This window comes from Ictalurus furcatus, chromosome 25 (assembly GCF_023375685.1).
Source record: "Ictalurus furcatus strain D&B chromosome 25, Billie_1.0, whole genome shotgun sequence".
Classification (NCBI taxonomy): Eukaryota; Metazoa; Chordata; class Actinopteri; order Siluriformes; family Ictaluridae; genus Ictalurus; species Ictalurus furcatus.
The window spans coordinates 18,974,726-18,988,902 of NC_071279.1; the positions used below are offsets into that span (position 1 = coordinate 18,974,726).

At 43.1% G+C, this 14,177-nt stretch overlaps 1 protein-coding gene across 11 annotated transcripts in view; it reads right to left on the reverse strand.

Moving 5' to 3' along the window:
- Positions 1-348: 348 nt before the first annotated feature.
- ppp4r4 (protein phosphatase 4, regulatory subunit 4) overlaps positions 349-14,177 on the reverse strand; it is a 28,575-nt gene continuing 14,746 nt past the window's right edge. For 6 of the 11 annotated variants that reach the window (XM_053613884.1, XM_053613878.1, XM_053613885.1 and 3 more), the window contains 16 exons: positions 13,361-13,524; positions 12,464-12,583; positions 11,321-11,398; positions 8,853-8,936; positions 7,910-8,092; positions 7,704-7,809; positions 7,289-7,436; positions 7,027-7,171; positions 6,903-6,941; positions 6,737-6,808; positions 4,696-4,759; positions 3,939-4,019; positions 3,764-3,854; positions 3,054-3,115; positions 2,412-2,574; positions 349-925 (listed from right to left, as the gene is read on the reverse strand). In XM_053613884.1, coding sequence (XP_053469859.1) covers positions 880-925; positions 2,412-2,574; positions 3,054-3,115; positions 3,764-3,854; positions 3,939-4,019; positions 4,696-4,759; positions 6,737-6,808; positions 6,903-6,941; positions 7,027-7,171; positions 7,289-7,436; positions 7,704-7,809; positions 7,910-8,092; positions 8,853-8,936; positions 11,321-11,398; positions 12,464-12,583; positions 13,361-13,524 — 1,646 coding nt within the window. In that variant the 3' untranslated portion in view covers positions 349-879. Of the gene's footprint in view, positions 926-2,369; positions 2,575-2,701; positions 2,874-3,053; positions 3,116-3,763; positions 3,855-3,938; positions 4,020-4,695; positions 4,760-6,736; positions 6,809-6,902; positions 6,942-7,026; positions 7,172-7,288; positions 7,437-7,703; positions 7,810-7,909; positions 8,093-8,852; positions 8,937-11,320; positions 11,399-12,463; positions 12,584-13,360; positions 13,525-14,177 lie in introns of those variants that run through there. The other 5 variants (XM_053613879.1, XR_008384643.1, XM_053613880.1 and 2 more) reach the window with 5 other exon arrangements.

The window sequence follows — 14,177 nt, forward strand, 5'->3', positions numbered from 1 at the left end:
GCAAGCTGCTTTTTTTTCTTTTTCTTTTTTTCGCTTATTAACTTCAAAAGAGGTAAAGCGCAACATGTACAGTTGCCTTTGTACAGTACAGTACGTACAGATGTACAGTATGACGTGTCATTCTTTAATAAATAAAAATTGCAATTGTTAGCTGATTACTATGGTATAAGAGGAATAAAACACTCAGGGTTATGCTGCTATAGGAAAAAGTACTGTATAAATACACAAAACAATAACTCCACTTCATCACACCGCCCTGTCATGTTTTATTCCTTACTGCTATCAGAATTCTGTGCAGAACGCTTCAATAATTCATTCAAGTCTTCAAAAACTTCAAAAAGTCACGAGTGGTGTTCACCATGGGCTTTATTGTTTGGGTTCTGTGTTGGCGTGAATCACTTGGGTGCTTTAAAGCACCAGGAACAATCTCACTGGTGGAAATGGAGAGTCCCAGAACTCCTAAAGGTGGTGCTCAGTCATAAAAATACACACTTTTATCCTAGCGAGTCGGAAAATATTATAAAACAAAGATTCTGCAAAGCATGCTATAATACAAAAAGAAAAAAAAAAAAAGAAAAAACAAATCAAAATAAATGACTCAATAAATAAAATACATCAGATTACCTATTACTCTTCCTCTTTTTTTTGGACAAATGATACAAGTTTTGGTGTGAAATAAGGCAGAGATGGATCGATGTTTACTTGTGAGAAGAATCCTGGTGCCTCCTGTTTTCCTCCTCCACAGCCTGAGCATGAGAGTTCAGCTGGTTCTGCTCCAGAGGAGGAATGAGGGATGAACGCAGCGTCCTGAAGACGAACGTATCACCATCTGGTTCTCCTTCAGGCTCCGTGTCAAAGTCCCCTCACCTGAATGGTACATCATTCCCTTCCAGACTGCATGCCGAATGAGTTAGACTTCCTTTGTCTAACACACACAGGCGGGGGGGGGGAGAAGAAAAAATCTTAACACTTTGAGACGGCACATCTTACAGTATTTCAAATGCCAACATCTGTAGAACTTAAAGCAAAATTAGAGGACAAATTATTTACTTCCTTCTTTATTTCTTTATCGTGAACATCATGAAGCAAAAATAGTCCAATAATATATATTATACAGAAGCATGCATAAGAAACCCCCCCCATGCACTTTTACACTTTTTTTATCGTTACAATCTGGAAATGAAATCGGTTTCACTTGGATTACACGTCTACACAAATTACTGCCTACTACTGAACACGTACTAAAACACATAATAAAAACAGTCTGCAAAATGAGTTTGAAATAAAAAAGCAGTGATTGCATAAGTATTCACCTAGATACCTTTTCTGTGTGTTGCTAAATTAGTTTTGGTTTCCATCACAAGTCAGATAATTAGTTGAGTAGAGTGTGCCGTGTCATGTGATGTTGATATAAATACACCCCGAGAGCACCTGAGAGCATGGTGGGGGTAGCATCGTGCTCGGAATTGCCTTTGGGCCTCTTGGTAACAAGACAGGCATGTTATTATTAACTTTGAGAGACATGGTGCGGAAGCAATCGTTTATAGATTAGGAAATAACTTGTTTCACAGACGTTAAATTCATTTTATAAATAGTGTGATGTTGGTAACTTGCTCTGGTATAAGAGGAATAAAGTGCTTGGGGACGTGCTGTAATAAGAAAATAAAAACTCTGTGGTGGTAAGAGGATTCTGATCATTGAATATTTTCCTATTAAAGCATGCAAATGTTTATTCCTTAATTATTATTTTTTAGTTAGTCAAATGAACAGCCTTTCCACACACAAGTCCCAGTAAAACAAAACTTACTGGTGACCAAGAACCCCCACAGAAACTGTCTCCACCCATCCACTCCTGAATAAACTGTCTCCACCCATCCACTCCTGCAGAAACTGTCTCCACCCATCCACTCCTGAATAAACTCTCTACACCCATCCACTCCTGCAGAAACTGTCTCCACCCATCCACTCCTGAAGAAACTCTTACTACACCCATCCACTCCTGAAGAAACTCTTACTACACCCATCCACTCCTGAAGAAACCGTCTACACCCATCAACTCCTGAAGAAACCGTCTACACCCATCAACTCCTGAAGAAACCGTCTACACCCATCCACTCCTGAATAAACTCTTACTACATCCATCCACTCCTGAAGAAACCGTCTACACCCATCAACTCCTGAAGAAACTGTCTCCACCCATCCACTCCTGCAGAAACTCTGACCACACCCCTAACTATTCCAGCAGACCTTCTAACCATACCCATACACTCCTGCACAACCTCTGACCACGCCCACTCCTAGCATGACTGGAATTGAAACCTGAATCTCATTTTGAACTAGACGTAATGTTATTGTCAGTTAGAACCTACTTCTGAGGCTGAACGTATTTTCTCTACAGTGTTGAGACGTACATGGAGAGTTTTCTGGACTGTGCGTCTTTGCTGCTGTTGCTGCGATGCTCTACGGAGCTGCTCGTGTTGCTGCGGATCAGCACGGGCATGGACGATGTGGAGGGAGTCTGGGACAGCGACGTGGACGAGGACGCCACGAAATGATGGGGTCTCAGGGCATCATCTAGGAGACAGAGAGGTGCAGACATGGAGAAAGGCTGTTAGACTGCAGAATTCTCTTCAGTCATGCAGGCAGGAAGGAACTTGTAGGAACTTGTAGATGGTTTCTATTGATGCTTTGTGCATGCCACCTAGATGTAATGGCTTCAGGTCAGAAAACTCTCTTCTCTTTTCACTTCTCTTCCAAAAATCCCCTTTGTGCAAGGTCACGTACAGCACAGTCTATGTATTTCTTGTTGCATTCTATAAGAGATCATCTCATCTTCCCTAGCAACACCTAACAGCACTTTCCGAGGTATAAACCTAAGAATTAAACGTAAGAATTTAAAACAAAACTCCCACAATTGTCTACATTCCCCCAGAAATACTGGTGTCTAATATGAAACACAATTGCTACTACGTTCTCATTTTAGTCAACGTGTTTTACAAATATAACATGATGAGTTGCTCATTAAGGGAAAAAACAAAACAAAACAAAATTACCATTAATTGTTATTATGGAGCTCTTCCCTGATCCAGGACAACTTCCTGATTCCTTCACTTTTCTAAGGAATAGTACAAATTGTGTGTTAATGAACTCTGTGAAACGTAATGAGACTCGTTATAACATTTATTACAATCTTTAAGGCAAGACATTACAGCCGGAAAGCACAATTTGGTTTACGCCACACTGTAGTAATGAAATGATCAAAACTCATCAAAAAATGATGTCACGGTTTTTGTTTTGGTCCACTTGTGACCGTCGCATCATCCGAATCTTAGCAACTGTGAACAAAGCTTTAAGCTCCACCCACTTCACCAGCACATCATGCCGTATATCTCTGTAAAGCTTGTTTCCTGGTATACTGTATATCAGTTTATGTGCCATCGTGATATACACATCGAGTTCCCTTATGCACCTTATAAGTCACACTGACTGAATCTCTGTTTATGATCTATTGCATTCGAAATAAATGACCCTGTTTACCTGTAGAGTCTTGCCTTAAGGAGAGTGACAAGCAAATAACACTGCTGTAAAGTTTTAATGTGGAAGATAAATGCAGCAGATTTTGTCATGATAAAAGACATTTCTTCGAATTTGGAATCGTGACACTGCGTTTCTTTTATCACTGTCTACTCAATTACTACATTATCAAACTATTTATATTCCAATCAATTTGTCATGGAACTGGAAGATATGCTGTTCTACTCACAGAGTTTTATCAGAGTTGGACATTTTGGGAGTGCTCGGGTGGCTACTGAGGGAACGACTGCGAGCCAGCTTGGCTCTCCGCATCTCCTTACCTGTAATCATCATCATCATCATCATCATCATCATCATCACAACATTCAACACAACATCCTCTTTCTGTCAGACACCACACTAACCAGCAGATGTGGACAGGGTGGCTCCAGATGTGGACCCTGACATGCCTTTGGTACCAGACAGTCCTGCTTTGCTGTCTCGTCCTGCGCAGAACATCAGAGCATTACTCTTACACCACGGTGCTGTTTAATCCCTCATCCTGATCGCTCAGAAGTCACAAATCTATAATAACGTATTCATGCCCTTGTTCTAATACGTTATCGTTTCCATAGCAACAGCTCATTCACAGGGACTTGTACGCTGGAAGCGCCACATAAACAGATTAAAAACCATGTGGAATGATTGACGTGGTGACGTTTTCTGTAAGGAGAAGTTTACGTAACATGCACGGAAGGAGTCTCCAGTGTCAGTGCTTCGTTGTAAAGTTACGTTTTCTGACATTTTCTACGTTTTTTCGGTCTTATTAACTTCAAGAGGAAAAAGAGAGGGTGGTGAGGGGATTACTGTTTATCGCTGCTGTAACGCAAGTAAGAAGAGGAAATAACTTTGGTCACGGATGCTCAACAACGTTCAGTGTAACTATAAATTCGTTTTTATCAGTTATAACATTAGCAGTTTGCTGTGGTTTAAGAGGAGTAAAACACTTCAGGATGTGCTTTTATAGTAAAATAATGAACTTCAGCGTGGTAACGGCTTCATCACACCACTCCATTGTTGATGATTTTACTATAACAGCATGGGTTATAGTGATAATAAAAACACTACGTACTGTCGGAGAATTTCCTGGAAGCTGATCCTAAACGGATGTTGGTTACTTACTCTTTTTTTCACTGTGCTTCTCTCCAGTCAGTTTCGCTTCACTCTGCTGCCGTTCTAGCAGTTCCTGTAGATTAAAAAGAAATAAAAAATACTAACAGCGTTACCAATGACATGCGACAATGCTTATTATGAAATGATGACATTAATTTCTTTACATGAATACAAATTTTGCACAGAGAGTTTGTATATAAAGTTTCAAATGTTGGCTAAAAGAGCTGGATGGAAAACTCCGTACTTTATCTTTTTGATTTGGCTCAGTTTATTCTAGATCACATCAATTTTTAAGTGCACTACATAATTAGTGTTCCTGGATGGGTCTGAAATTTGTTTCTCCTTATGATTATTTCAGGAGATGAAATCTGCAGGTCATGGAAGTATATTTTAGAGATAAGAAAATATACTACTGATGTTCTACCAGTTAATAACACATCGAAATTACCCATAGTTCGAGATGGGTCATTCCATCTCAAGTTGTCCAATGCAGGTTGTGCGACTGGTTTTAATTTCCCTCTTTTTTTTTTTTTGAGTGATTTCCTCTATGTATCGTCATTGCAAAATCACCAGGTTTTTTATTTATTTATTTATTTTTTTACTTGGTTTAATTACGACGGCCATCTTTGTGTCAACGCACAGAACAAATTTCGGTTATACAGCTGTTCACAGAAACCTCAATATCTTGGCTCAGGATAGTCCTAGCTCCTTGAAACAAAACCTGATCTGGATAAGGTGCATAGACATATTTGCACATTCTCATTCCTTAGAACCTGAGTCCAGATGTAATGCTCAATATTGCTCAGAGTTCCAGTTTTAGGGTCAATTTATAATGGTAAGGATTTGAGTCTCAGTCTGAATTTTTTTAGGGGGTACCTAGGTAAGTATAGTGTGCATGCAGAACATTTCAGGTTTGAGACTTTTTTTATGGGGGCGAGAAAGTGCATTTTTTTTTTTTTAATTTCCCTCGCTTTTGGGTTGAATATCTCTGGAAGGGGACCAGATACAAGCCTGAAATTTTCGCAGAAACAAGTCCTCTATAGTAGCATTCTGTTGTAAAAAATTGTGAGTTTGAGATTGGAGGTAAACTCTGCAGGACAGTTGACCTCGGAGGACCAGATTTGAAGAACCAGCCTGATCTATCATGTTGATACAGGTGTACAGTTGGTATGCGTGTATAAATTTTATCCAAATATGGAATTGCAGTGTTCAGCTGGGTGCTTTACAAATGAACAGGGTCATAAACAGAGCTGTGGTGGTGATTCTCCTGTGATAAAAGCAGTAAGTGACTTCTCAGCTGTAGTCACACAGTCTAAGGAACACAAACGTGTAAAATGTACATTTACGTTGTAATGTGGTTCTAGAAATCGGTTTTAGTTCCAAGGAGCTAGGACCATCCTGAGCCAAGATATCGAGGGTTCCATAAACAGCTGTATAACCAAAACTTCTTGTGTACCATGACACAAAGATGGCTGTTGTAGTTAAACTAATTTAAAAAATAATTTCTTTTAAATGGTGGTTTTGTAATGCCAGTACATAGAGGTAATCACTCAAAAAATAAATTAGAAAAATTAAAAGCAGTCAAGCAAGCAACTCTGCAATTATTGGACCACTTGAGATGGAATGAAACAAATCAAAAAGTCCTCTATACCAGGGGTGTGAAACACACAGCCTAGGGTCAGGAGAGATCTGATAAGGTTCTAATCTGGCCCATGAAATGAATTTAATAATCTCTGTTCTAAATAAAAATGGTCTTTTAATTGAATTGAAAGATTAGAGAAAAGATAGTCTCTGTTATTCCACTAGGGGGCAAAAATAGCGCAGTAAACTCAGGGCCATAAACTGACAAAATGTGCTAATAATGGAATTGTTCATTAGCACGCTACATATTTGATGCGCTAACCTGTGAGCCTCTTTACAAAAAATGATCATTTTGCAAACCCCCCTACTTCAATACTATGTGTTATTTTGACTAGAGTCAAGACACATAATCCCAATTAAGTCCACTTCAGTCCCTAGCTTTTATACCTTTACATGATTAATCTCTCACCATTTCCAACAGTAAAGTTTCCTCCTTCTCCTTCTTTTGGTCCAGCAGGTCTCTTTCATGCCTTTTATGATACTGCCAGAGTGAAAAATCATCTAAGATCTCACAACACTAAAATACTATCTGATAAAAGCATGAACAGGTTAGAGAGAAATAAATAAATAAATACCGGTTCTGAGATGTCCATTTTGTCCAGCTCCAGGACTGTCTGAGAAAAAAAAAAATGATTTGGAACGTGTTTATTTTTTAAATTCTTGCTTTTTAAGGGAACATAAAGTGAGAATGTATCTCACCTTGCGTACAGTAGCTACGACGTCTTTGTCCTTCTCGCGACAGAGCAGTTTTCTCACACAGAACTCCAGCTGCTGAAGCAGATGTTTATCGGCAGGTAGCCGGATGGTGGACCTGAGCCTGGGCAGCATGTAGCACAGTTTATACCTGCACACGGTCGATCACACACAGACACTTTAACCCTCGGCTACAGGAATAATGAACATGATGCACTGCGGATAGAGATCTGTAGACATGTAATCGGGGTGTAGCTGTAGAGGTCACCTGACGTTAGCCACGGGGTCCGTGATGAGCTCCAGCGCCTGCAGGAGGAAGTGCTTACAGAAGTAGGATTTAGAGAAGAGATCTATAGCGATGTCACACAGGTCCAGAAACCGTAACCGGTTCCAGTAACTCCGCCCTTGAGCAAGCTCTTAAATGAGGTAAAAAAAAAAAAAAAAACATTGTTATATTTATTTAAAAAAGTTATTTAAAATAAAATGTCACATGAAAAGATATAATCAAATATTTACAAAACTGTGAGGGGTGTACTCATTTTTGTGAGATACTGTATATATACATATATATATATATATGAAAATTTTTACACCAATATGTTAAAAGTATAAAACGAAATTAAGATTAAACTTTACACCTTCTTATGTATATTAATGATCATGTAAATGTAAAGTTCACTCACCCTGCACTATTTTGCTGATGATCTCCTGTCTCTGCTCCTGCTTGCGGTTGTAGCGCAGAAACACACACAGCGTCCGGGCGGCTTCCCGCTGCACCGGTAAAACATTCTACACACACACACAGGAGGGAAAAATGGGTTATATCAAATGTCAGTGTGTGTCGGGTTCACCGTATGTGTGTGTGTGTGTGTGTGTGTGTGTGTCTCACATTGGTGGTGATTATGCTGAACATCCTCTGCAGGAAGCGGAAGTAGATGTGGTCTCCGGAGATGACGCGGGGCAAACAGGAGTAACGCTGCAGCAGCTTCTCATGGACACGCCAGCGCAGTGAGGACGCCACCTTCTGCTCAGCACCCACCAGTGCAGGAACCAGGTCAGGAACATTCACCTGCTGAGGGGAGCCATTCGAGTACAGTACCACAGAGATACGATGAGATACAAAATTATTATATACATCAGGAGGACAAAATACACATATTAGTAGTAGTAGGAGGAGGAGGAGGAGGAGGAGGAGGAGAAATAGTAGCAGTAGTAGTAGTAATAGTGCTACTAGTAGTAGGAGGAGGAGGAGGAAGAGTTGTTATATATACAGCACTGTCCACTAATATTGGCACCCTCTGTAAATATGAGCAAAGAATTCTGTGAAAAATTGTCTTTATTCTTTAACCTTTTGATCTTTTGTTAAAAAAAATCACAAAATACTCTGCTCTAATGGATATCAAACAATTGCAAAGAAAACACAGGTTTATCAAAAAATATATATCTTTGTTAAATATAGGTGTGCAAGAATTATTGGCACCCCTGTGAATTCATATGAGAAAAAAATATTTGAAGTATATTCCCATTGATATAGGTGACTAGGAACAGAAAATTGCTCAATATGAGGTAACACATAGGCCAAATTCCCTTAGTCACTCATAACAATGGGTAAGGACCAAGGAATAGAGCTGTGATGTGCGGCAAAAGGTTGTTGAGCTTCACACAATGGGAAGTGTCTATAAGAAAATAGCACAAGCATTGAAATGCCCATTTCCACCATCAGGGCAATAATTAAGAACTGGAAATGTTATGACTCGACCTGGAATTGGACGTGTGTCTGTATCGTCTCAACACACTGTGAAGAGGACGGTTCGAGTGGCCAAAAAAGGTACCTTGCTCTCAGGTCCTGATCCCTCTCCCCTGGATGTTGCCAGTTCCAATGTCTCCTGGAGATGATTGAGTAGGGCATCCAGTACCTGCAAAAACCATAGACCCAAGCTCAGACAGAATCTTAGACAGAATCCTAGACAGAGGCCCAGACAGTGTCTCAGACAGAGGCTCAGACAGAGGCACAGACAGAGGCCCAGACAATGTCTCAGACAGAGGATCAGACAGAGGCCCAGACAGTGTCTCAGACAGAGGCACAGACAGTGTCTCAGACAAAGGATCAGACAGAGGCACAGACAGAGGCCCAGACAGAGGCACAGACTGTGTCTCAGACAGACGCACAGACAGAGGATCAGACAGAGGATCAGACAGAGGCCCAGACAGTGTCTCAGACAGAGGCTCAGACAGAGGATCAGACAGAGGATCAGACAGAGGCCCAGACAGTGTCTCAGACAGCGGCTCAGACAGAGGCACAGACAGTGTCTCAGACAAAGGATCAGACAGAGGCACAGACAGAGGCCCAGACAGACACACAGACTGTGTCTCAGACAGAGGCTCAGACAGAGACTCAGACAAATACAGACAGCGTCTCAGACATTGACTCACACAGAGGTTCAGACAGAGGTACAGACAGAGGCACAGACAGAAGCTTAGACAGTGTCTCAGGCAGAGGATCAGACAGTGTCTCAGACAGAGGTTCAGACAAAGGTTCAGACAGAGGATCAGACAGTTTTTCAGACCGAGGTTCAGACGGAGACCCAGACAGTGTCTCAGACAGAGGCTCAGACAGAGGCACAGACAGAGGCCCAGACAGTGTCTCAGACAGAGGATCAGACAGAGGCCCAGACAGTGTCTCAGACAGAGGCTCAGACAGAGGCACAGACAGTGTCTCAGACAAAGGATCAGACAGAGGCACAGACAGAGGCCCAGACAGAGGCACAGACTGTGTCTCAGACAGAGGCACAGACAGAGGCTCAGACAGAGGCCCAGACAGTGTCTCAGACAGAGGCTCAGACAGAGGATCAGACAGAGGTCCAGACAGTGTCTCAGACAGCGGCTCAGACAGAGGCACAGACAGTGTCTCAGACAAAGGATCAGACAGAGGCACAGAGGCCCAGACAGACACACAGACTGTGTCTCAGACAGAGGCTCAGACAGAGACTCAGACAAATACAGACAGCGTCTCAGACATTGACTCACACAGAGGTTCAGACAGTGTCTCAGACAGAGGTACAGACAGAGGCACAGACAGAAGCTTAGACAGTGTCTCAGACAGAGGCTCAGACAGAGGCTCAGACAGAGGCCCAGACAGTGTCTCAGACAGAGGATCAGACAGAGGCCCAGACAGTGTCTCAGACAGAGGCACAGACAGTGTCTCAGACAAAGGATCAGACAGAGGCACAGACAGAGGCCCAGACAGAGGCACAGACTGTGTCTCAGACAGAGGCCCAGACAGTGTATCAGACAGAGGCTCAGACAGAGGATCAGACAAAGGCCCAGACAGTGTCTCAGACAGAGGCACAGACAGTGTCTCAGACAAGGATCAGACAGAGGCACAGACAGAGGCCCAGACAGAGGATCAGATAGTGTCTCAGACAGAGACTCAGACAAATACAGATAGCGTCTCAGACATTGACTCACACAGAGGTTCAGACAGTGTCTCAGACAGAGGCACAGACAGAAGCTTAGACAGTGTCTCAGGCAGAGGATCAGACAGAGGTAAAGACAGACAATCAGACAAAGGCTAAGACAGAGGATCAGACAGTGTCTCAGATGGAGGTTCAGACAGTGTCTCAGACAGAGGCTCAGACAGAGGATCAGACAGAGGCAGAGACAGAGGCACAAACAGAGGCACAGACAGTGTCTCAGACACAGGCTCAGACAGAGGATCAGACAGAGGCACAGACAGAGGCCCAGACAGTGTCTCAGACAGAGGCACAGACAGTCTCTCAGACAGAAGATCAGACAGAGGACCAGACAGCCAGTTCTCTGCACACACAGCTGGAAGACAGGATCAAGCTGCTATATTTCCACAAGTAGGGAGTCGATGAAGTGGAGAAAATACTAACATATTAAACCTAACATGTTAAACCCCACAGAACACAATGCACTAAAGCTGCAGGACTGAAGTGTAGCGGAATGTGAATTAGACTGCAGAGTTATACTGTCACAGACTGACCGGACTGAGTGTGTCACCACACGTCACACAACCCCATGAGACAGAGGCTAGACAGCAGTGAATCATACACGCACACACACACACACACACACACACACAGCTTCAATCCACCCACTTAGAACAGTGTTAACAGAAACATGTGTTTTACAGGACTCACACACACACACACACGCACGCACACGCACGCACGCACACACGCATACACACGCACGCACACGCACGCACACACACGCACGCACACACACGCATACGCACACACCCGCACACACACGCACACACACACACAGGTCCCACCTCTAATGAGTCATCCTGCAGTAAGGTGATCAGCTCTTTGTGTACATAATGCACATTTGGACCCAGCAGTTTAACCACCTGAGAAAGAAAAGTGTAGAGTTCAGTTATAACCTTTAACTCTTAGACAGTGTGTGTGTGTGTGTGTGTGTGTGTGTGGCCCTTATAATAAGGGCGTGCGTGAACAGAATCAGTCGTACGCAGCGGTTACATGCCGGTGTTTAGAAGAGACAGTCCATGACTCATTTCACGTTTAATGTAAACAGTCATGCAGCATTTCACTGTTGCCATGGTGACACCATCACACAGCATCATACAGTATGGTACATCAACATGTATATAACTGCAAATACGACTGGATGGTGAAGATCTGAGTTGAAGACATTTAAGTCTGAGTACTTTGATCGGTTCTGCTGTGAGCTGTAAGTATTTTAGTCACATGTTTTAGGAACAATTCCCTGCAGGCCAACACGGAGGGCATGAGGAGGAGCTTATTCCTGCAGGTGATTCGGACCTTCAACCAGGAGAACACCAACGACTAGAACAAGGACGGGGTGCCAATCCATCGCAGGGCACATTCACACACACATTCACACACACACTCATACACTACGGACACTTTGGACACGCCAATCAGCCTACCAGGCATGTGTTTGGACTGGGGGAGGAAACCCCTGCAAAATGGAGAGAACATGCACACTCTGCACACACAGGGCAGTGGTGGGAATCGAACCCCCGGCCCTGGAGGTGTGAGACGAACGTGCTAACTACAGTGATTTAATTTCGGCATGGTCCGTATGTGCAATGCAGTGCGACAGGGAATTACCTTCACTTCTGGCACGGAGTCAGTGTTTGAACTCTATAACAGATCACCCTGCTGATTGTTTTTCAGCGGTGAGTTCAAGCAAAATAAGAACAACGTACAGTGATGAAGGTTTTGCTTTTCAGTGTGAAATGTTTTCTCCATGCATGCGTGCAGTGCGTTTCACGTTGTTGTTTTTCCCCACTGATGCGACTGCATTTTGCTTTGCTGCTGTAATACAATGACTTTTTTTTTTCTAATCACTGCTATAAATAATGCTAAATCGTTACCAGCTATGAGATACTGGGTTGTGTATTTATGTGAAAGTACAGTACGGTTCCTACCTCATGGAACCCCTCGGCAGCTGTGCGCCGCACTGAGATCTCAGGATCATGACAGAGGCTTGAGAAGGTCCGGTACAGCTCAGACAGGAAGTGGTTTGGGTCAGCAAATAACACCATGGCCTGTGGACAGAGCGAGGAATTCGCAGTATGCTCAAACTATGGTCATGAGTGGACAGATCACCAGCCTGGGGGCCGGAACAGTATGTCAGAAACAAAGGGGGCGTGATGGTCAGGTGTCCACAAACTTCTGGCCTTACTGTGTATATAGTTTATAACTGCTGAAATGACTGCTTTATTTCATGGATGTATCACAACATAGAATGTAACTATAAACGGATAAAAAGTATGTCAGCCTTTAATCGATTAGGAATTATGTGATGCTTTGTTCCGTACTCACACTCTGTTTATGAAGCCAAGGCAAACGAAATGAATACTACAGCGATCATTAAGTATCATTAAGCGATCATTAAGTCTGAGGTCATTTCTACTTAAAAGTGTTCCCAGGAAGTGCACGGATGCGGAGCGTCTATTAATAACCAGCGCAGAAATCAGAAGAGCACTTCAGCACAGGCAGATGGTGCAGATCCAGGTTTAATTTCCTCCGACGAGCTCGCAGATCAAAGCGTCCTCGGTCACAGCGGGTCTCTCTGCGCTCCTTTCTGCATGCTTTCAAAGCACATCACGTTGCTTTTGAGCTCGGCTCAGATCGAGAGGGGACAGGATATGAAGCGGCTTCGGAAACAGCCCGTTTAATGGCGTCCTGCTGTGGGCTTTGTACTTGTGCATGCGGGTATGGAGCGGAATCTGTTTTTCGGAGCTCCTGAGCTTTTGGTTTAAAAAAAAAAAAACAACAACAACATCTAAACGCGTGTGATGTCAGTGCTTTGTGTCACTCACTGGGAAATTGTAGGCGCAGTTGCGGCGCACCAGTGCGTACTTGTTCTCCAGTTCCAGAGGGTAAGGTTGGCTCTCGCAGTGGCCGTTCTCATGCTGCAGACCAAGGCAACACAGCTTCTTATAGAACTCCAGGAACCAGAGGTGCTGCTCGTCTGTGAAAGACGCTGTGTGGAGAGTCAGAGTTGCGATCAGCACAGATCTGGAGACGTCTGGATAAGAGAGCTCATGTGTAATCAGAGGTATTTAATGAAAGATCAGAAGTTCTCCAGCAGAATCTGAGCTCACAACGGCTGGCTTCGGGAGTTACGTTTTTATTTTATTTATACTTTTGAGCAGTTGAGGTTTAAGGGCCTTGCTCAAGAGCCCAACAGTGGTGCATTGGCGGTGCTGGGGTTTGAACTCTGATCAGCAGCCCGACGTTTTAACCACTGAGCTACCACTGTGAGTAATTCAGAGCTCGGATGTAGCGTTAAGAAAAGGGGAACGTTCCTCGTATTCAGAGCCGGGTTACGCAGCTAACTTACGTCCATTTTCTGTCCGCAGCGTTCAGATTATTAAAATCACCTGTATGTGGGTCACACCATTGAGGTTGCCAGATTTTTCTGGAGTAGAAGCGTCTGAGACGGGGTTTCTCAAGAGGCAGAAATCAGAGCACTCTAAGATATTTCTTATAGCCAGCTGCTGTGTTTATATCACCAACACTCAACTTTTTTAGGTCACATTACTTGCATGCACTGCATGTTTAAGATCTATCATCATCATCATCATCATCATCATCACATGCTTCTCTTATTCTTCTCAGTCTTTCATATCATGA